Source organism: Dendropsophus ebraccatus, chromosome 2 (assembly GCF_027789765.1).
Source record: "Dendropsophus ebraccatus isolate aDenEbr1 chromosome 2, aDenEbr1.pat, whole genome shotgun sequence".
Lineage (NCBI taxonomy): Eukaryota > Metazoa > Chordata > Amphibia > Anura > Hylidae > Dendropsophus > Dendropsophus ebraccatus.
This window is the reverse complement of record NC_091455.1, coordinates 72,989,515-73,011,572: the sequence shown is the minus strand read 5'-3', so window position 1 is coordinate 73,011,572 and position 22,058 is coordinate 72,989,515. Positions and strand designations below refer to the sequence as shown.

At 40.3% G+C, this 22,058-nt stretch overlaps 1 protein-coding gene across 5 annotated transcripts in view; it reads right to left on the bottom strand.

Annotated features, from left to right (window-relative positions):
- MTCL1 (microtubule crosslinking factor 1) overlaps positions 1–22,058 on the bottom strand; it is a 106,015-nt gene that overhangs the window by 8,451 nt on the left and 75,506 nt on the right. For 4 of the 5 annotated variants that reach the window (XR_011361656.1, XM_069957761.1, XM_069957762.1 and 1 more), the window contains 8 exons: positions 21,752–21,871; positions 19,162–19,398; positions 17,933–18,136; positions 16,570–16,737; positions 11,074–11,325; positions 6,748–7,044; positions 3,928–3,956; positions 2,212–3,739 (listed from right to left, as the gene is read on the bottom strand). Coding sequence is in view for 4 of the 5 variants with exons in the window: in XM_069957761.1 (XP_069813862.1) it covers positions 2,212–3,739; positions 3,928–3,956; positions 6,748–7,044; positions 11,074–11,325; positions 16,570–16,737; positions 17,933–18,136; positions 19,162–19,398; positions 21,752–21,871 (2,835 nt within the window). In the remaining variant the exon portion in view is untranslated. Of the gene's footprint in view, positions 1–1,034; positions 1,093–2,211; positions 3,740–3,927; positions 3,957–6,747; positions 7,045–11,073; positions 11,326–16,569; positions 16,738–17,932; positions 18,137–19,161; positions 19,399–21,751; positions 21,872–22,058 lie in introns of all 5 variants that reach the window. The other variant, XM_069957763.1, reaches the window with a different exon arrangement.

Below are 22,058 nucleotides of genomic sequence, written 5' to 3'. Positions count from 1 at the left end.
AACACGCACACCATGCTACATCAATAGAGACAACATAGGAAGGAAGTTTAGTGTAGGACAGGCAGGGAATTGAGCCACATGGTAAAGGGATGTTACCATTAACCCCTTACCTATTAATGATATGGTGGTATTATTTGGGCACAGATGGCACTGTTGTGCGGGGGAATATCTGGCAGTGTAATATTGGCATATATACAGTATACTTTGGAAATAAGTGAACAACTGTCTTAACATTGGACGCTGTGTTCGGATTTATTTCTTGACCAAGGACAGATTTTGAATAAAATCGGGTACAGAACTGTATGACTTTGCTTAGTCAGACCACTTTAGCAGCAACTGTGGTCCCTGGTAGCTAAGCAACAAGCTCTTATTGTTTTTTTTTTTTTTTGGGGGGGGGGGGGGGAGGGGGGGTCACGACACAAAAACTACAAAAAGAAAAGTACCAGCAGAAAATGTTTGAGTACATTATTTACCTGGTTCCTGAGATTTATTATAAAGTATAAAACAGTGCAGTGTTTAGTAGACTAAATATCTAATAATTCATAACTTGCAGAATTGTCCCTCATTTATATAACAAACATTAAAGCAAGATGTAATGATACAAAATGGTAAAAGAATCTATTGGTCTATGGAACCAGGAAGGCCCTAATGGAGCTAGGGAACTGTCCCAAGTTAGGCATCTCTAATGGGCTGACTGTTCTTTATACACCACTGCTGTTGTAAGATTATCTGTAAATACAGTCTGCATCAAGCTACTGTCCAGCCTGGTCTGGTTTTGTCCTAGTACATAAGCGTTCTTCCACGCTCTTCTGGGTTGAGTTTATAAATAACAGTTGCCAGTTGCATCTATATTTAAAGTACTGACTTATAAAGTGATTGCTGTGAGCACTAAGAAAGCCAGAAGGAGCTAGTGATCACTGTGATTGCTGCACCTACAACTCCAAATCCATTTATTGTTGGCTCTGCTTCAAAACAGTGTTCAAAAGTTTTAGAGTAAGACATAAAGTGGAAACAAAAATTAAACGGAAACTTACAGCTGTGTAGCAGGCATAGTTAGAGTCCCCAGGGGGCAGTTAGTAAGACAGATTGATTCTAGACAGGATAGACAGAAAGAAAGCAAAAAGATTGAGGACTATATTAAAGTGAATAGTCAGTATTAGTTGTCTTTTCCAGCAGATGGACATTTCCACTTTGCTAAAGACTGTGCAAGGAAGAGTTACCAGAAAGAGAAATATCAGTAGTATTGTTAGTACATAGCAAGGAATGCTCTACAGACATAGACTACAAAAAAGATCTACAAAAAAGGTCAACTTTATACAAATAAAGTATACAATAAAAATGCAACAATCAGTTCTCATAGACAAATTGTATCTTTAAGATTAGGGTTACCCCACAAATATTGTTACACCTACACTGATTCTGCACTAGGGGCCACATACTGCTTTGGCTATGGGCCACAATATCACACATTGTACAGTATGTCAGTATATAGCCTGAGCATTAGGTGTTTTTATTACTTGATCCTGATTGCTGCTTTTTAGCTGATATATGGAGCCTAAGGCTATTTTCACGCAACATCTTTTTTTGGCCATTTCTGGACCTTTTTTTTGATGGCCATCGCTTTGGCACCAAAACACACCCTGCAAAACAGCCAAAAAAAAAAGATGTTGTGTGAACATAGCCTAAAGCTGGCTATAGACAAAGTTATAGACATGATACAATAAATGTGCCAGTTGGTTCTTTCCAGCTAAGCATCCATCAGGAAAATGGTAACATCTATTATAGGTTTTGGTACTAGTGTGAAAATTACTCCTGTGTTACAACTAGAAAACATTTTTTATGCAAACTAAGAGAGTTACGTGAATTATTAGTAGTAGTAACAAACAAACATTCCCATAAATGCCTCTTCAAATGTCTTCTTTTATCATCCATACCTTAAAAGAGTCATGTATTCAGCAATTGTCCAGAACTGGGCAATACTTTCAAAACTTTCTTCCAGAAATGATAGACTTTTTTTCCCCTCAATAAGCAAGAACATCTTTTCATAAGACATGATTCTTTTTAAGAGACTAATGCATCCTGCTTAACCAACAATATAGATTATATCACTTTAATGCCAATTGCCTTGGTGGGGCATCACCTAATAACAGCTGGTTGGGTTCATAAAATATTGTTCTAAAGACAAGAAGAATGCACACTAAACGCCCTTACCTCAATAGATGCTTGCTCAATTTTTAACAGTTCTGCAGCATTGTGGTTTCTGTAGCCTCTTGTTGGACTATCTGGAATTTGCTTTTGATCTTCTAAGATTTTCTTGCTAAGAATTCTGGCAGCATTTTCTGTCAGTGAGTAACCTGGAGGGGCAGAGAGGTCTTGCCTGCTACAGTTGACATCAGTGTACTGATCCCTTTGGAGCTCTATAGTTATTCTGATAGGACTTGGCGACCTTCCCCTCCCATCTAAGCATACTTCAGACATGGTCCCAAACTCTGGTCTGGCTTCTGCCGACCGAGATCTACTACTTGGCCTAGATGTTTTTTGCAAATGGTCACAAGTTACTGGGCTGTGGTCAATGATGTTGAATAGACTTGAAAGACCATCATTGATAGTTGTATGAACTGGACTCTCTCTTGTTGTTGTTGATCTAGCCCAGGCAGACTCATTGAATCCTTTTTGGGGTGTACCTAAGGTGACACGATTAGCTTGCTGATCTGCTTTGGGTAGAGGTTTCTTCTGCAGTTTTGGGGAACCATATTTCGGGGAACAACAACTACGTTCAAACTTAGCTTGCACCTTTTCAATAGCGGGAGCAACTTGCCTGCTCCTCAAACTACGAGAAGGTGAGGAAATAGGGGTAGAACCTCCTTTTGGAGTTAGACACTTGTGTGGACTGCTGGTAATGCTTCGTAAAGCTTCAGTTTGCAAGCCAACACTAATGGTTTGAGTGGTTTGCGTTCCTGTACTCTTTAAACCATTGGTCTGACAAGCAATGTCTCTGAACTGAGATTCTGCTGGGTTTGTTCGGATAGCATTTCTTACAGAATTGGCAACTTCTTTCATGTCATCGCTCATGTTTCTTGACAACTCTATACTGTGCAATGAAGATGCAAAACCGACAGTAGTGCAAACAGGTCGATCCATTGGGTGTAAACCACTCTCTAAAAAGTCTTTATGCTGATTATTAAGCTCACACGGCCATCTTCCATATACCTCAGTGGAACCATTTCTTGCTTCAGGGACATTTCCATTTGCTTTAGTTGTAGAAAAAAGTAAATCTGGTTCAATGTGTGTTATCTCTTCATTGCCATTAATGACAGATTTATCAAACCTACGAACCACAGGTGGACTGTGGAAGACCCTGACCCCCATTCTTTCTGCAGCAACAGGGCTTCGCGGAGACTGCTTCAGGCAGTGTTCAGGACTGGTCACTGTGTTTGTTGTCATAGTAACACTAGTAGTAAGGAACCATGAAGAAGACTGGAATGTTTCAGAAGGTGACTTTGACTCCACTTTTCCATTCCCTGCTCTTTCCCCACCTACTCTCAAGATTTTATCACCCTGGCCCACACTACTATAGTCCCAATTCTTGTTAAACTCTTCAATGTACTTCAGGTCATCAGGGGACAAGGGGGGAGTTAATTCATCCTTGTCGCCAGAAAGATCTAAATTCTTGTCGGGAAGGAAAGGAGAGCTCTCCATTAATCGATGAAATTCAGACATGGAGGAAACAGACATGACCCTATAAGACAAAGGGCATGTAAGCATCAAGAAATGTGGCTCCATCCTTTGAAAAAATGTCAAAACACAGGACAGGGAAACATGCATGGCTACAAAAAGCATGCAGATCAAAAAAATACACGCAAACTCCACCGCTAAATCCACAAAACATGGGGTATAGGTAATGACAGGTTTAGTAGTAATACGTACCTCTGCAATCCTCCTTTTTGTATATCTTCCTGCAATAATAAGCAACATAGGTTTGTCAATGACCATAAAAGTGTCATATCACACATTTATCTCTAGGAAGCAGTGTCCATTGATATACATTACCTTTTGGATAAACCATGCCATACCAAGTATCAGATTTAGAAACTATGACTTATTATACCATGAAATTCCATGTAAGGCACAGTAGTAAGGTATTTAGGGGCAGCATGAGTAGATTTACTTAGTTCTGCACAAGATGTTTTATTTTTATTCTTCTTTCATGTAAACCTATCACCAGTTGCATGTAGACTTAACTATGAGCAGAATTAAACAATGAAGAGTTTCCTTATCACCGTAATATATTATTCACTATGGATAGCTGTTCTGTTTAAGGCCTTTTTAGTCACAGCTGCAAATTCAGCTGGAAATGGGGATCCTAGTCACTGAGGTGGTCTCTCATGATTGATATTGCTCCCTATTCGCATATATAGAGGGAGGGATCTATCAATCAGAACTGTTGGACCACCCCAATGACTTAGAGCCATGTTCCCAGCCAAAGTTACAAGATTCCCCTGAAACAGCATACCCATCCAGGGTCAATAAAAACATACAATTTTTATAAGCCAGCCCGTCAGTGTTTAATTCATCCTGTTGTTCAACCAGTAGCCAACTGGCGACAAGTTCCCCTCCAATAGGAAGCACATGTTAGAAGTGAACCTGTTATGCGTAGACCTGTGGGATAAATAACATTTTGTTGGGGAGAGGTTTTTTTTTTACATGAGAAAGAAAAACATTAACTGAAGTAATTTCCACGTCTAGGTGTAACGCACACCGAAAGTGGGACATGGATCTGAAACAATGCAGTAAAAAGTATGTTCCTCTGAAGTTTTTACTTTTCCTAGTTTTATCTCTCCTTAGCTTTGAGATAAGGACGAGTAGGTTAGAAAATAATGTTTTTCTTTCCTTGCCTATAATATGTAATACTCTCAATGATACCTAAATATTTTTATTGTATTAGGAGAAGTATATCTACTATATCTTGTCTCCCTTCCCTTTTCCCCTATCCTTTATTTTTACTGTTATTCTAAAAAACCTACAATAAAATTTTACTGGGGGAAAAAAAGTATGATACCTGCTTCTTGTCAAAGCACAGGAGTGTTGCTCCTCCCCTTCAAATTACTTGCTATTTTGGGCTATGTTCCCACAACGACTTTGTAGCCAAAAAAAACCCCATCATTGTTTTTAAAATAATGTCCGTAAATAACCACCATGATTATTATTAACCCCTTCATGACCGAGCTCAAAATTACCTAAATGACTATACCAATTTTTATTTTTGCCTTTTTGTTTTTTTCCCTTTTTGCCTCCTAAGAGCTCTAGCACTTTCATTTTTCTATCTACAGGGCTATGTAAGGGCTTGTTTCAAGGAACAGGTGTACTTTGTATTAGCACCTTTCATTCTACCATAACATGTATGACGGAACCCCCAAAATATTATTTATTAAAATAAAAATAGGTGAAATTGGAAAAAAATGCAATATTGTAACCTTTGCTGGGTTCCTGTGTCTACATAAACACTTTACGGTAAAAATTACATGATATTGTTATTCTAAAGGACAGTCCGAACAAAACGATACGTACACTTACACAGATTTAGTTGTTTTGTTTTTTTTGCAGATTATTATTAGTAAAATGCCCCTATTGTGACTTTTATCATTGTTTTAGTTTTTCATCTATGGGGCTGTATGGGGTGTCACTTTTTGCGCCATGATCTCTTGTTTTTATGAATACCATATTAGTATAGATCACAGTTTTGATTTTTTTTTTTTTTTTTTTTTATACATATAATGTGACAAAAAAATCAGCCACAGGCAGACTCTATATGCAGAACACTGTCCGGAAGGCACAGAGGAAGGTAAGAGACCTCCGGAGGTCCGGGAAAGCGATCGGGGCCCCCGCAATCACACTGCCGGAGTTCTGATGGGTAAGTGACAGGAGATGCTCCTGTCACTTACACTTAAAGTTTAAGGGGTGAATGACAGGATGCAGCACGATCGGTGCAGCCTGTCATTAATGGTGAGAGCCCGGCTGCTATGAAGCGCACTCTGCTCCTGAGCACGCTTCATAGCGGGATATGCACTCTGGACGTACCTGTATGCCCAGGGTCATCTGGTGACAGCAGCCAGGGCGTACAGGAACTTCCAGGGTCGTCATGTTAACAGCCGTCATTATAAAAAAATTGACGTGTGAACATAGCCTTAATATTCCTGACAGAAAGTCTTTAGGAACAAACTCAAGTCCCCATCTAGATGGGTTCGGGCTGCTTTAAGGTTTTTACTAGTATCCTTAAAACATTATGTATATGTGATTATATTTGGTCAAATGTATGTCAATGTGAATGTAGATGTAATTTGGAAAGCTCTATACAATGTCTCTCAGCAGAATACTGACGTGTCAATCATTTGCATATGTGAGCAATAGTATGGACAGTAGAGATTTTGGTAGAGATTTCAGACTGATAATCCTACGTAAGATACGTCAAAGTCAGTTCTAGAAAACAAAATTACAGTGCTAACTAGTTTATTTTAACACAAAAGACAGATTTGAACTTTGAAAAAGACTATAAAAAGATAAAAATGTAAGGGTCTAAAATAGTACAATAAATAGATAAAAGACATCAATGCAGAAGAGTACACATAAAACAGCTGCAGCGTTCACGGCTGGAATAAGAATCACGGGTGATTGAAGTGCAGTACTATGAAGTAAATCCACCTACATTCTGTGGCCAAAAATGGAGCAGCAAGAGAGAAGACGCATTACCTCAGTGGAGAACTTATCACGCTCCAGTTTGCGGGGCTGAGGCAAATCGGCCTCGTCAGCAGAATCCAGAGAAAGTGCATCAAGGAAGAGGTTTTCAGAGCCAGAGCATCGATCAGTCCCTTTTAACTTGGGCAGTAACTGTTCTTCAAATGGCATTTCATCAGAATCAGAAAACGACCTGGACGCGTGAGACTGGGACCTAGGCAGTGCGGCCTTGGATAAATACTGAGTGACAGCGCCATCACTTTGGTCAGTAAGGAAAGGGTCTGTTTTTCGGGGGCTTGACTCTTTTTGAAACTAGAAAATAAGCAGATTAAAATAACCTCTTAGTGAAGTATTTTATTGCTAAAACCTAAAAAATATTGCTTTCACAGAAGAACCTAGTTACTCCAAAAATAAAAGATTTTAGTTTCCATAGTGGCACAGTATTTGACTGGTGTAAAGTAAATCATGGCACAATAAATTCAAACAATCAATCAATCAGACATCTTGGGGGACATTAATTGACCGGCATGCAAGTATGCTGGTCTTAAATTAAGCCCTGCCCCCTTTTCTCGCTGGGATTAACGCCTCTTAGTAAAGCCGGCCGGCCCAGCGCTTGACCTTGCAGTCACTGCAACAACAGGCATATATCATGATAAATGTGTTATAGACCAGAAGCCAGGCAGGTGGATATATACTTTTGTGGAAAAGGTTCCACGACAACTTGTCATATATTCAGGTAAATCTCTGTTTATTCAGAGTTAAGTAGTCAAGTAGGTGGTCCTACTCAATCACTGAGTATAATTGTACCTATAACAACAGTTATCACTGATAAGAACTGGCCTCTTGACTACTTAGCCAGAATGAGCAGTGATTAACAAGAATAAATGACTAGTTATCCTAGACCTTCCCACAATATTACAAGTCAATCTGCTTAGTTCCTCCTGATCTATAACATGAAGCCTGCAGATTGTACTGCATTTTCAATATGACAGATTTCTTTTAAAGGGGTACTTCAGTGATTTTTTTTTTCCAAATGAACTGTTATCAGAAAGTTGTGCAGATTTGCAAATCCCCATAGGAAAACTCTTCTGCAGTGAACAGTTCCTGTCACGGACAGAGGTGACAGTAGAGAGCAATGTGTCAGACTGGAAAGAATACACCACTTCCTGCAGGACATACAGCAGCTGATACGTACTGGAAGACTTGAGATTTTTAAATAGAAGTAATTTAAAAATCTGTATAACTTTGTGGGGCCAGGTGATCTGAAAACATTTTTTTCCCCACCAGGGTACCCCTTTAACTAGGACAAAATATTTTAATAGCATAGCATAGATTAGTATATTTGCATAAAACCAGAAACCGCCTTTAAGCATTAAAAGTCTCCAGAAAATATTTCTTTTAAGTAAAGTCTTACAGACAAACTGTACACTGAACAGTAGTATTTTACTTCTCCTTTCAGAGCCAGGCATTACTACAACGGAAAAACTGAACCTGTGTCCAGACTCCTGAAAACTTCTGATGCCTAAAGATTACAACTTTAATTATATAATGATATCACAGCTGCTAAACCTATGCCATGCACTGGAAATAATCTGGGGATAACATATACCAAATAATGTTACATTCTGTCATACGGAACCATATATATTATTTGTGGTCAAAGCCATGGGAACAAAGTCTAAATGCTATTCCAGTTGATGTCTGGCAAAGTGTAAGGAGTACCCGCAAACATGAATACCCCTTAGGGTTGAAAGAAGCCTTAAACCATAGCTAAGGAGTGCTTGTGATGTATTTAGCAATGTTAAAAGTGTACTAGGTCAGAGACCTGATTTCCCACAGCTCTATACCCATAAACCCTCCACTAGCTGATATTTGCTTTCCTATAAGCTGCTTTTAAGAAACCCCAGAGAACATGATGCCAGGATGGGTTAGGTGATTACTGCTTGAATGGTATAAAAGTTTCCTACTCATGTAAGACTCAGAGACCTATATTTATGAGACGCACACAGTTACTGTAGGTCTGGCTACTCTTAAAGTGATATCCCTGGTATAAGAAGCAAAATCCAAAGGAATTATAGTACTCTACAATGATTTCTAATACAATGTTTTAAAATACATGAAATGACTTGAAAATGTGACTATATATCAAGACAACTCTCTCCTGAATGTATTAAAAGCAGGAAGCAAATCCGTCTGGAGCTATCCTATAATTTAAGGCTTAGGAGACACTTTAATCACGCTCTAGGAACATTATGCAATTTTATTTAATTCTCCAAACCTCCATTATCCATTAAAAGCAAATCTGATTGGTGTTTTATCCCAAATTAAAATGGTAAATTGAATTATAGCACAAAAATGGTAACATTAGTTTCAGCTGTAGAAGTAAATGTAGAAGCTCTACAGTACACATGAGCAGTCAAATTAACCCCTTAAGGACGGGGCCAATTTTCGTTTTTGCGTTTTCGTTTTTTCCTCCTTGTGTTTAAAAGGCCATAGCACTTGCATTTTTCCACCTAGAGACCCACATGAGTCCTTATTTTTTGCGTCACTAATTGTACTTTGCAATGACAGGCTCAAATTTTGCATAAAGTACACTGCGAAACCAGAAAAAAATTCAAAGTGGGGTGAAATTGAACAAAAAATTTTTTTTTCTTTTTTTTTTTTTTTATTTAGGGGTTTTTTGTTTTTACCCCATTCGCCCTGGGGTAAAACTGACTTGTTATGCATGTTCCTTAAGTTGTTACGATTACAACGATATATAACATGTATAACTTTTCTTTTATCTGATGGCCTGTAAAAAATTCAAACTATTGTTAACAAATATACGTTCCTTAAAATCGCTCCATTCCCAGGCTTATAACGCTTTTATCCTTTGGTCTATGGGGCAGTGTCAGGTGTCATTTTTTGCGCCATGATGTGTTCTTTCTATCGCTACCTTGATTGCACATATACGACTTTTTGGTTGCTTTTTATTACATTTTTTATGGACTTGATGCAATTAAAAAATGCGCAATTTAGCACTTTGGGATTTTTTGGCGCTTACGCCGTTTACCGTGCGAGATCGGAAATGTGATTAATTAATAGTTCAGGCGATTATGTACACGGCGATACCAAACATGTTTATTTATTTATTTACTTTTTAAAACATGGGAAAAGGGGGGTGATTCAGACTTTTATTAGGGGAGGGGGCTTTTTACTAATAACACTTTTTTTTTTTACACTTATACTAGAAGCCCCCCTGGGGTTAGGGTTATTCCCCCTGGGGGACTTCCAGTATAAGTGCATTGATCTCTCATTGAGATCTTTGCTGTATTTCTATACAGCAAAGATTAATGAGATCGGCACTCGGATGCTTTCAGCTGCTGCAGCCGAAAGCGTCCGAGTGCCGAGCCAGGATCAGCGCCATTTTGGCGAAGACCCCAGCAGCAGTAAGATATGTGGATGGCTCCTCCGGGACAACGTCCACGACAATGTCCCGGAAGAGCGATTCACCCCACTAGACACCAGGGAAGTGCTGGATCCGGTAATCGGATGCAGATGTCATCTTTGACAGCTGCATCCGATTACCATATTAGTGGGCACGGCGATCGGGCTGTGCCCGCAAATACGCATGGCCTTACTCTGAACACCTATCTGGGACATATGACGTATGTCCCTAAGAGGTTAAAAGGGTACTCCGCCGGGGGGGTGGGCACTTTTTTGATGGGACCAGGGAGGGGGTGGCTGAGGAAAAAGACGTCCACTCACCTCCGGAGCGCCGCAATGCGGGACCCGCCGCTGGAACCGGGGAGGTGAGTGGACGTCTTTTTCCTCAGCCACCCCCTCCCCGATCCCATCAAAAAAGTGCCCCCCTGCTGGAGTACGCATTTAATAGATGCACATAGCAGAATCTTTACAGATCTGCAAACGAAGGCCTTATGCACATGCTCAGTATTTTTTCAAGTCCGTAGATTCCTCCCGCTATCCATCCGTATAATCCGCTAAAAATTACGGATAGGGCATATTTTGTGCATCAGTATTTCTGTAAATCTTTTTTTTTCTTCAACATTTCAAATTATCACTCATCCGTATTTTTTTACGGAAATACAGATGCCAAACAGGTTACAATCCATAAAAAATTGCGGATCCCATTGATTTTTATGAGAGAATCTGTAAAAAAACTGGGTCCGCACTAGGACATGTCCTTCTTTTTCAGCATTGGTCTGCGTCCTTGTAATCTACTGATCATGTGAATAGCCCAATAGACAACAACGTGTACTAACTCGAATATTGCATAGTAGCTGCAAGGGCACTGACCATGTAATTCCGTCAGGTTCCTATGTTTTATTTATGGCAGCCTACCTGTTCTATTCTTCTCAGGAGCTCTCTCCGTTGCTGCTCCCAGTCATGCCTCTCTCTGTCAAATTGCTCCAGTATCTCTGCTCTCTCCCGGTTCCAGTTCTTATCACTCTGCTGGACTTGTCTACGAAGGTCCATCACCAACCTGTGGCTCTCAGACAACAGCTTCTTGTACTCATCATGCTCACGGTTATAGGATGCCTTCTTCTCAGTGGGGCTCAAATCTCCTGGCATTTTTGGTTTTCTTGTTTCAAACTACACAAGAGAAATAAAAATATTCTGAACTTTAGGCTTGTAACAAAGCAGAAACCTCAAAGGTATCTTATACACTATGGGGGCCTACTTGTACGTCAGTCTTAAATAAAGGCCAGTCCCCATTTACCCAGACAGATTTACTAAGAGGTGCACGCTTTTTAGTAAAGCCAGACAGACCTGCGCCTGTTGCAGGGATTGTGCAAAAACCTACACCTCCTCCGCAGCAGGTGTAGGTTTTTGCTTGGTTTACCATGATAAATTAGTAAGGGGGGGGGGGCAACAGTTTGTTTGTTTTTTGACTTTTATGGAGGATTTCTCAACATATCTGTGCAGAGGTCATTGTGCAGAGAGGCAATTCACTTATTTTGAATTGCTTAACCCCATCTTATCTATATACTAGTGTCAACTTTCATTGTAATCCTGTCTGTGAAGGTAAGGAGGAGATGGCTGAAAAGTGCCCTCTACTATAAAGAATGGGGAAGCTGTAAGGTACTGGGGCCAAGGTACTCTCTCTCATGGTATGTTTACACAGATAGATTTATCTGACAGATTATTGAAGCCAAAGCCAGGAATGGATTTGAGAAAAGGAGAAATCTCAGTCTTTCCTTTATGAGCTGTTCCCTGTTTATAGTCTGTTCCTGGCTTTGGCTTAAAAAATCTGTCAGATAAATCTGTCTGTGTAACGGAGAAGACTTGTTTTAAAGGAAACCAGTCAAGTCCTAAAGGCTCCAAAACACCTTAGACGTCAACTGGTTAATATTCATTAATATTTTAAGAAATACAAGACATACGATGATGACTCATATTTCTCCAATTGAGAAGTTAAGTCGGATTGGATACAGCACATGGTAAATGTCAGGAAACATGATATCATATTATGAACAGACGCAATGTCTGACTCGGGGAACACCCAGATTTAGGTAGGAAAAGTAGTGATTTATAATCCAAACATTTCATTAGTGGCCAGCGTCTCCGCTCTGCGCTGAATGATCTTGTTCCAGATATTGCAGTCATCCTGCTAATCGTTCTTCCACAAAAACATATTTCAACCTGTCAGTATGAAGTGGTTGCCAGGAGTGATTATAAAATCCTTAGTGCGGTGTCCTGATTACTAAACCACCTGCCACCGGGAACAAACAACTGGTATACAGCTAAAAAGACCCCTAAATACATGATCGCAGAGCTCTAAAGCAGCAAATACATGTTACCAAAGCAAGAGTCATGCTCCGGCTCTATATGGCAAGACTATCACTTGTCACCAGAAGGAAAAATCCCAAATTGAAAATCAATATTTCCAGCAACCTTCAGCAATAAAAAAAATGCAAACACCGGGTGAAAGCATACAAAGATACGCCCATCATTCTCACAGTCAGCATTTAGTCTGATCAAGTATTGATGACAACATAGACTATCAATTCACAAAGTGCAATAGATTCAATAGTATTCCATAAAACACAGGATGTGAACAGGTACGTGTAAGCTAGACGCGTTGCGGCTGTTACCAGACTTTATCACAGCAAGTAAAAGTAATGTATTAGCACAGGATGACATACTGTTTAAAAACTTTCATGTTTATCGGTTTCATGAAAACTGTTGACTGTGTGGTAGCCTCCTGACTCTCCGCTGACCGACCATGTCTGTAGGGAGAAGTGTCAAGCCTGTTGGATTTTCTTCAACCCCATGTAATGGTTTTGTTTTGGGAGGGATAAACCAGTGCCAGAGGATTCTGAAAATTGGGAGAGGTAAGGAGAAGCCTTGATAAATGCCCCCCAATTATTTCTTGCCATAGGCTGTACCCATGTTTTCCTGGCAGCCCTAGGGCAGAATCCAACTTCTCTAGGCGCTAGGAGTCAAATGCTGAGTGTTTGGGGTTGGAGAACTTTGCCGAACCAAACAGTTCGTCAAGCCTTCTGAACACTATTGATAAATAAAAGAGGACCTGTCACCACTCCTGACCTGTCTGTTTTACCAAATACATGCAATGTACATGAAATAGCCATTCTGGATTTCTTATTTTTATAGCTTTGTGTTGGGTCATGTCTTTGTTATTCCTAATAGAAATGTATGACTCGATAACCAACTAACGTGACGATTGGTGATCTAGAAGAGATTTTCCTGTTTCATATTGTATAATGCCTCCCTTCTTAAGATGCTACAGCCCTTTCCTCTTTTTTTTGCACTACAGCCACTGTACAAGGAAAACAGCAACCAAAAGCATCGCTGTGTGGAGACATACTGTAAGGAGACCACCAAGATGCACCTCTATATTTTTACGATGAATGGGAGTTTGGTAGTCAGAGTACCACTGATCAGAAAGTAGTGGCATATCCTAGTGTTACTGTACTCATGTATTACTTTATAAAGTACAAAACCCCCTTGAACATCCAGACTACATTACCCTGAGGACTACATTAAAGTACCCTGAGTTCTGGTGCTCTCGTCTGAGAAGTGGTAAATTAAGATACAAGACTCTTGGATAGACTGGGCTATCACCTTAGAACTCTTATAATTACAGGCTGGAGATTAGATGTAACTGTACAAGCTTTCTGAAAGGATTTATTCCTAGTATAGTGCACTTTGGTTGGAAGCAGAGAAATGAGGTTAATCTCAATTGTAATCTCTGTTTAATCTCGCTCTGTCTCACTAATCTTTTTCCCTGTAGGCACATCTGAGGCGGCAGGCACATCCTCATTTTTTATATGTGAACTGTTTGGTTTTTCAAGTCCTAACATTTTTATTAATTTATTCGCTTGATCTCAAGAACAGTTAACAACAAGGAGACAGTCTGATGGTCACCAAGGTCTGTCCTGAGAAGTTGCTATGTGATAATTTGTGATTTTTACCATAGTACCTGTGTAGAACAGACAAAAAAAAGAAGATACGAGTTGTACAACTATATGCGAAGTGTGGGATTTAATATGACCGACATCTCGTACCAGTGTTAAAAATTGGCCCACCAGCATACAAGCTAAAAACAAACAATTGTGCATATATTATGTGAATATTTGCCCTCTGTGATGCTTGCGCTGGATAATGAATTCCCCTCAAGGTCTAAGTCTCTTCTATCTGGCTTTTAGGCTGCTCAGAGACATACTTTTTGACGGATTCAGCCAATTCCGGTGGAATCTGTAAACAATATTATGTCAATAGGCTATATTACATTGGCAGATTATCCATGTGTAATATTACATGGACCAATATTACCCATGTAACAGGGCCAATGATCAGCCAACATGCAAGCAAGCATTCAGCAGCTGATCACTCCGACACTCCGAGCTTAAAAACTTTTGGCGACACATCTCCATGTGTAATAGGAGATGTGCAGTCAACAGCCGATTAAAGCGAAGGGCCAGGCTTGCTGGCTCATTCGTCCAGCTCTAGCCAAACAATTACTGAGACGTGTAATCTGTAAACGAGCACCCGTATGGGAGATCACACCCATTTACTAAGTGGTTTGGTCCTAAGAACCATCAAAGACATTAGACTCTACATAAATCTTATATCTGTGGTCACCTTTAGACCATAGTTAGATGCTGCATCTTGAAAGGGTACTACAATTTTAAAATAACTTTTCACGTGTCATATAGACATGTGTAAAGTTTTGATTGGTCAGGGTGTTAGCACCTCTAAGATCATTAAACCAAGTGGGGAGAAGAGCTCAGCTGATTCTAAAAAAAAGTCCATGCAGCTAAACAGAGAAAGACCCGGCCCCCCTCACCAAATAGCTTTCAGTAGCTGGAGGTGTTAGAATAGCTTAAAGCAAATGTACCATCAGTACATGCACTTATTTCTCATGTATAGAATGGTGCGGGCGCAGGGAAGCCAATGCCATAGTCTTTTTTTTGCACTGTGTTCCCGTGTACCGGCCTGGGCTGAAGCACTGGAGGCGAGCCATCCCATCCCCAGGGGGAGGAAACCCTTGTCCCGCTAGGACGTGGCTCCATAATAATCAATGGAGATGCATGATAGAGGGGTGGGGGTTTCCTCCCACTGGGGGCGAGGCAGTCCACCTCCAGTGTTTCACCCCAAGCCAGTACCCGGGAATAGGACAGCACCGTACTGGGCTGCGGTTCAAAAAAACTGTGCCGTTCTATCCATGTGAAACACTTAAAGCAAATGTACTGATGGTACATTTGCTTTAAAGGGCATTTGTCAGCTGTAATTTATGTTCCTAACTGCTGAAACTTTTAAATAGCTGTTAGGTCAAGGAGACACGTGGTACCTTTCATGTATCCAGCTGTGCTTCCAAGATGTAGAGAAATGCATTTATTCTGTGGTACAAAGAGTTAAAGAGGCTATTCCAAGCTCCTGAATAACTGCAAGCTGGAATGATTCCTTTCTCCCCTTCCCTGCTTTATTGACACCTGAAAACCGAATCCCTAGCAGGATCATGTATGGGAGGGGAGGAGGCGTTACAGCTTGCTAAACTTCAGGGGCTTGGGAAAGCTTCTTTTGACTTTTCTTTTTATAAAATAAAAGCAATTTTTCTATGTTATGGGATCACAGACAGATGTATGAACGGTACCAGGTGCAGCTGACAAATTCCCTTTAAAACAGTCAAAGTAGGCTGTTTTACTCATTTTGCGTAACTCTTGTTAAGCTTTATGGCTATGCTGTGTCTGTAACTCGAGGTGGGGGTGCTGGTGGTGGGGTAACCCCAGATCAGTTCCAAATGGCAATACCACTTTAAAGCGAATGCACCATCAGTTAAGAAAATAAAGTCTACACACTACCTGATTGGGGCTGCCATGCTGAATCCAACGGTGCCCCCCCGGTCTCCAAGATATCAACATTTTTGTGGATATGCTAATTAGCTAGTTTGGTGCACTTAGCAGCGGGCTAATTAGCATATCTACAAATTATAGAAACCATAGAAACCAGGCGGCGATTTTCATAACCAGGGCACCACTGGAATGAGCGCAGCAGCGTCAAACAGGTAGTTGTGGTAACTTAATATACTTGACTGATGGTACATTTGCTTTACTGCTGGCCACACACGATATAGTTGTTCGGCAAACCCTTGTGTTTCCCCCATACAGTTATATTACTGGATCTGAATGGATATCTGAAAAGCTGACATTTATCTAATGTGTATGGTCATCTTCAGTATGTTTTTATCCCACACTAGATATACACCTTGCAGAGTTTATATGTACTGTTCTGGTTGACCTCCTCATAAAACCAGAATATTTATGATTACAAATGTAGTTATTAGCTTCTGCCATGGAGTATGGGGTTCCATACCTGCTCCAGACGACATCTAAGTTCTGTTTCCTCCACTTCCCAAGCAGCTTTGTCCTCAGCATAGCGTTGATGGACTTTGTGTCTGTCTGTTGCCTCATCCCGCAGTTCAGAGCGGAAATCATCCAATAAGCCCTTAAATGCAGCAAGGAGGCGACGATTTTCAATTGCCTAAAGGAACAGTTAGAAATAAATCAACTTAAGATGTAACAAAGTGACCTCTATAAATAGGGGCTATATACGGAAATGTTATTATTATTCTATTACGCATACTTACTGGTAGAAGGTAAATTATATCAAAGCTATTTACTAAATAATCTGCAGACAGAGATTTCCATACTCATCATATGTTACTGTCTACATTAATTATGAATCCTCCTCATCCCCAGGGATTGATGTTCCGGCCTTTTATATGAGATAGGTGAGTAGCCACAATGACTGCATTGATGTTGTGGTTGGAAGATGTCCATCTTAATACTCCCCAAGGAGATTTTGGCAGTCATCATCCTACCACAAATTCAACAGTGAAAACAGTAAAAAAAGGGGTCATTTACACTTTTGTTATATTGTACATATCTGACTATACTAAGAGGAGTAGTTTCATAGATAGCATACAAAGGCCTGATTTAGATCTAGAAGCACAGGGATCAGCACTTCTACCTGCTGACTCAACATTACAATAGAACATTGCTTATCACTCCGATGTGTTGTACCTTATCTGACACCACAAGAACACATTTCATTGATCTACCTAGAAACATTGCCTGGACAATTGTAAATCATCAGGGCCCCCGGTGGCAACAAAAGTTTAATGCTATCTGAAGTGATTTTAACTATTTTAGGTAATTTTACTGTACTAATCTTTAGTGCCACAGTTGTTATACTGATCCATGCTTGTGACAGACAGAGGCAGCATGGGAAATATAAAGAAGAATGAGTTTCGTTTACAGAATGCTTCCTTATGCTGAACAATGCCACAGGAAGAGCAGCAGATAGGGGATGAATACAACTGCTGAAAACTGTTATGTGATGTTCTGCAGCAGCTCTGGACAGGGAGATGGCAATAGTGGCTATTGCTGTATGCAGCGGGACCCAAATGCCGATTGTTTGGACTTTGGGTAAGCTGGCTCATCTCTAGTGGTTATAGAACTGGGGCAGACAGATAGATTGGACAACTGCAATGGTACCAGCGGTTTGGGGAGGGGGGGGGGAGGGGGGAGATTAGCTCAGATATGAGATTCCATTTCCAAAAAAAACATTTACATATTGTATATATGGTGCAGGTATGCCAGACCTGCTTTTTGTATTCCTTTCTGCAAATGCAATGTGACGTGCTTCAGCTTGCAGGCATTGAACACTGCAGTACCTGCTTCTGATGCTGGAGTATCTCGGCTGTCTGTAACTGAGGGCTGAGGTCTCGGCTGTGCTCTGCTGTGGAATGTTGGGGATAATCTGTTAAGGCAAACACTCCGTCATCCTCCTCCTCCTCCTCCACTTCTTCCAAGTCAGGATCACCTTCTCTAAAGTCAAAGTGTGCAGCAAATTCAGGAAGGGCGATCAGCTGGTCGATCTGCACAGAAGCAACAGTTCACAAATCAATCTCCTCATCAGTTGTAAATGCAGTGTTTTAGGCCAGAATAGTCACCTACAGCTGCAGAGACACATCAAGCTTTTGGGGAAGTAAGAATAAGTCATCAAGTTGCGCTCAGTACAAATATACAACCATATTACACAATAAGTTATAAATCCAATATTACACCAATCAGCCAAAACATTAAAGCGATGCTGTACCCACAATCTGCCCCCTCCTAACCGCTTGTACCTTCAGTTTAATCCAAGATCTGTCCTGGGGTCCGTTTGGCAGGTGATACAGTTATTGTCCTAAAAAATACTTTTAAGCTTGCAGTTCCAAATTGGAGTGTCTGTGTCCAGGCTTGCATCGCCTCTCCGTTACTCCTCCCCACCCTCTTCACCATTAGGAATGCTCCTGGGCAGGTTTTTTTTCTTTTCATCACTTGTCTGAAAACTGCACAGGTGCCTTAACGTCCAACACATGTGCAGAGTTCTTACAGGTGATGAATAGGAGAATACCAGCTTGGGGCATTCCAAATGATGAAGAGGGCAGGGAGGAGGGACGGAGGGCTGGTGCAAGTCTAATGCACAGACACTCTAGGCCACGCCAATTTGACACAGGGCTGCAAGTTTAAAAGTTGTTTTTTAGGATAATAACGGCATCATCTGCCGAACGGACCCCAGGACAGATCTTGGATTAAAAGCAGCTATCTGAAGGTACAAGCGGTTTGTGGGGGGCAGATTGTGGGTACAGAGTCGCTTTAAGAATGCCTAAAAAATATTGTGAATCTCTTTGATCAAAATTACTGTGGCTCATTCATGGAGTCATGTACTCCACTGTGGGTATTTACCATGGGATACCCCAATCACCCCTACAGACCTGTTACTTTGTAGATGCTTTGACCTAGTCATCTAGCCATCAAAATATGGCTCAGAGTCACTTAACTTACACTTGCCCAACTCTACTGGTTCTAACACATGGGTGTAAAGAACTGTTTTGGAGATGTGTTTTTGGAGATTTACCTGCAGTAACTCATCTCCTACTTCTTCTTCTTCCACCCTTTTGCATTGTCGCCAATGTGCCAGCAGCCACTTTAATTTGACATAAAGAACAAAGACATTTTGTTTGAAGTTCCTCAGATCTTGCTCGAGGAGGCTCTTTTCCTGACCCCATGTTTTCTCCTCCAACTTATTCTGCAGTGTGAGGCTCTGCAGCTCCAGGTCTTTCCTCCTGATGTTCTTTAGATGCTCTTCTTCTATCTGTGTGATGAAAAGCAGAAGGCACTTCAACATAATATATTTAACCTACATCACCAAGGTACATCAATGTTTGTCTTTATCATGACATGTACAGTTTTTCACTGGCATTTATAGTTCTCCCAACAATCTAAAAGAAAAGATTCTACTGTTGATTTTCTTAACCCATTTTACTCCTTTTTAAATCAATGGCAGCAAAGCAATGATGAGACATACACTATATATTGAATGTCCTGTACAAAGATACTTTTCTTTGCTTACTAATCTGACAAAATGATGACATACAGAAGAGAGAATAAAGCCTGAATATCACTCTGCAACAACAGATTAATATTTTATAAGACATATGGATTTGTCATACTGGAGCTCAGCACCATCCATATCTATCAGCAGCTTGTGATAAGTGAGCATTTACATAGGAATGACGGTAACGCCTAATAGACAGCATTACAGCAGCACATAACTACAGTACATCTAATTTATACCCATCACCACAACAGTGAGATATAGACAATATCTGCTGTGAAACGTCTGATAATACCATGTGCATGGCACTTTGGGGTAATCAGTAACGTCATTTTGGGATCTCTTTCAGCCCATCTCCCCTGGCAGTTTGTGCAGTACTGGATTTACAATGACTAAGATCCCAGACATAGAAATAAGCTGGAATGAATGAATCTGTTTTCGTAGACTGATCATTTATAACACTGGGTGAATGTTGAATTGTCTCTTTGGTTGCATTGTCTAATGACAGCAGCACCTTTTAAGAGGTTGGATATATTAGGCAACACATGACCAGTCGCTTCATGAAACTGAACAATGGGAAAGCGGAAGGATCTTAGGGATTTTGACAGGGACCAAACTGTTATGACTAGAAGACTTTCAGAGCATTATCAAAACAGCAGGACTTATAGGATATTCCAGGGCAGTGATTGTTACCCATTAAAACTGGCCAGTGGTGAAACCGAGTCCTGGAGTCCAAGGCTCATTGATATAATGGGATGCTCTTGGCATTGTTGGGAAACCTTGGGTTCTGGTATTCATGTGAATGTTACCTTGACATGTAAGACCTACCGAAACACTGCTGCAGACCAAGTACACCCTCAATGGCAACAGTATTCCCTAATGGCAGTAGCCTCCATCTGCAGGATAACATGTGTGTAGTAGGCCTCCAAAGTCCTCAGATCTTCCAGTTAAGCATCTGTGGGGTATGCTAGACTTCCATTATACATGGCTTGATTTGCTGCCTATCATAGAAAAATGGCAGTGACTCCCCATCTTCATTACTCTTTGGTTGTAGGCTGAATTTTCTGACTCTGGATTTATTTAGCTAAGGAACTTAAAGGGGTACTCCAGAGGAAGAAAGTTTTCAAATCAACTAGTGTTAGAAAGTTATACAGATTTGTAAATTATATAATCTCAAATCTTCTTGTACTTATCAGCTGCTGTATCTGTATGCTCTGCAGGAATCAATGTTTTCTTTTAAGTCTGACACAGTGCTCTCTGCTGCCACCTATGTTCGTTATAGAAACTGTCCAGAGCAGGAAAGATTTTCGACTGCTCTGGACAGTTCCTGAATTTGACAGAGGTGGCAGCAGAGAGCACTGTGTCAGACTGGAAAGAACACACCATTTCCTGCAGAACATATAGCAGCTGATAAGTACTGGAAGACTAGAGTTAAAAAAAAAAATAGAAGTAATTTACAAATCTGTATAACTTTCCAACAACAGTTGATTTAATAAAAAAAATTTCCGGAGTACCTCTTTACATTTATTAGGTAGCCCAAAAGTGGTGCTTGCTTATTAGTATCAGTCTTGATCATCTGGTACAAAGGCCAAGAACCAGCTGTGAGAATTCAGAGGCCTAAGTTATCAGATAAAAAGAGAAGGAACCATCAAAAGCTAATTTCAAATGTCAGAAAAGTAGGAATGTGTCAAAGACCTGGTTCAAATGTGCCTAATAAAAAAATAAAAATTTAATCTTAAAAAATGAATGTCAATAAAATTAATCAAATTTTATACCAACGATATGACTTATATGCGTTAGGTATAAAAATAACTATTATCATTTTTTTTTATGAACATACATTAAAACTGTAAGTATGTTGTCTAGACACAAGATGTTAGCCATGACGGTGGCAGAGGAAAGGATATACGTTTATGTTTTGGAATGATAGTGTTATTATGTAGGACAGTGGAGTATGACACCATTGTACAGCTTATTGTGCTCCACAACAGACACACAAAAGAGAAACCTCATGAAGAACAAAGACAAGGCCATTGTTTTCTTGTTACCCAGTGTTCTATTTGTTTGGTGAGTGAAATGTGGCTGGTAGTGGATTAGAGATTCATAATACCTGAATGAGCCTGTCTGTCACCTTGTCATGCTCTTCTTGGTGAAGTCTCCGTTCCTGTTCAAGAATAGCCTGTAGTTCACGTAACGCTGAATTCTTTTCAGGTGACACATGATTGCTGAGCTGATTATTAGAGAAGACATACAGCAGTGTCACTTATAGATAAGTCAGGGCATAAGCAAAATGATACAAAAACAGCAAACCCCCTGATACTAGCACTATTCACCGAAAACAAGTTCTAACTGTGTATGTTCACATTTCTTCAGTAACCAACCAATAACGTTAACTTTTCGTTCTAGTGATTTTCAGT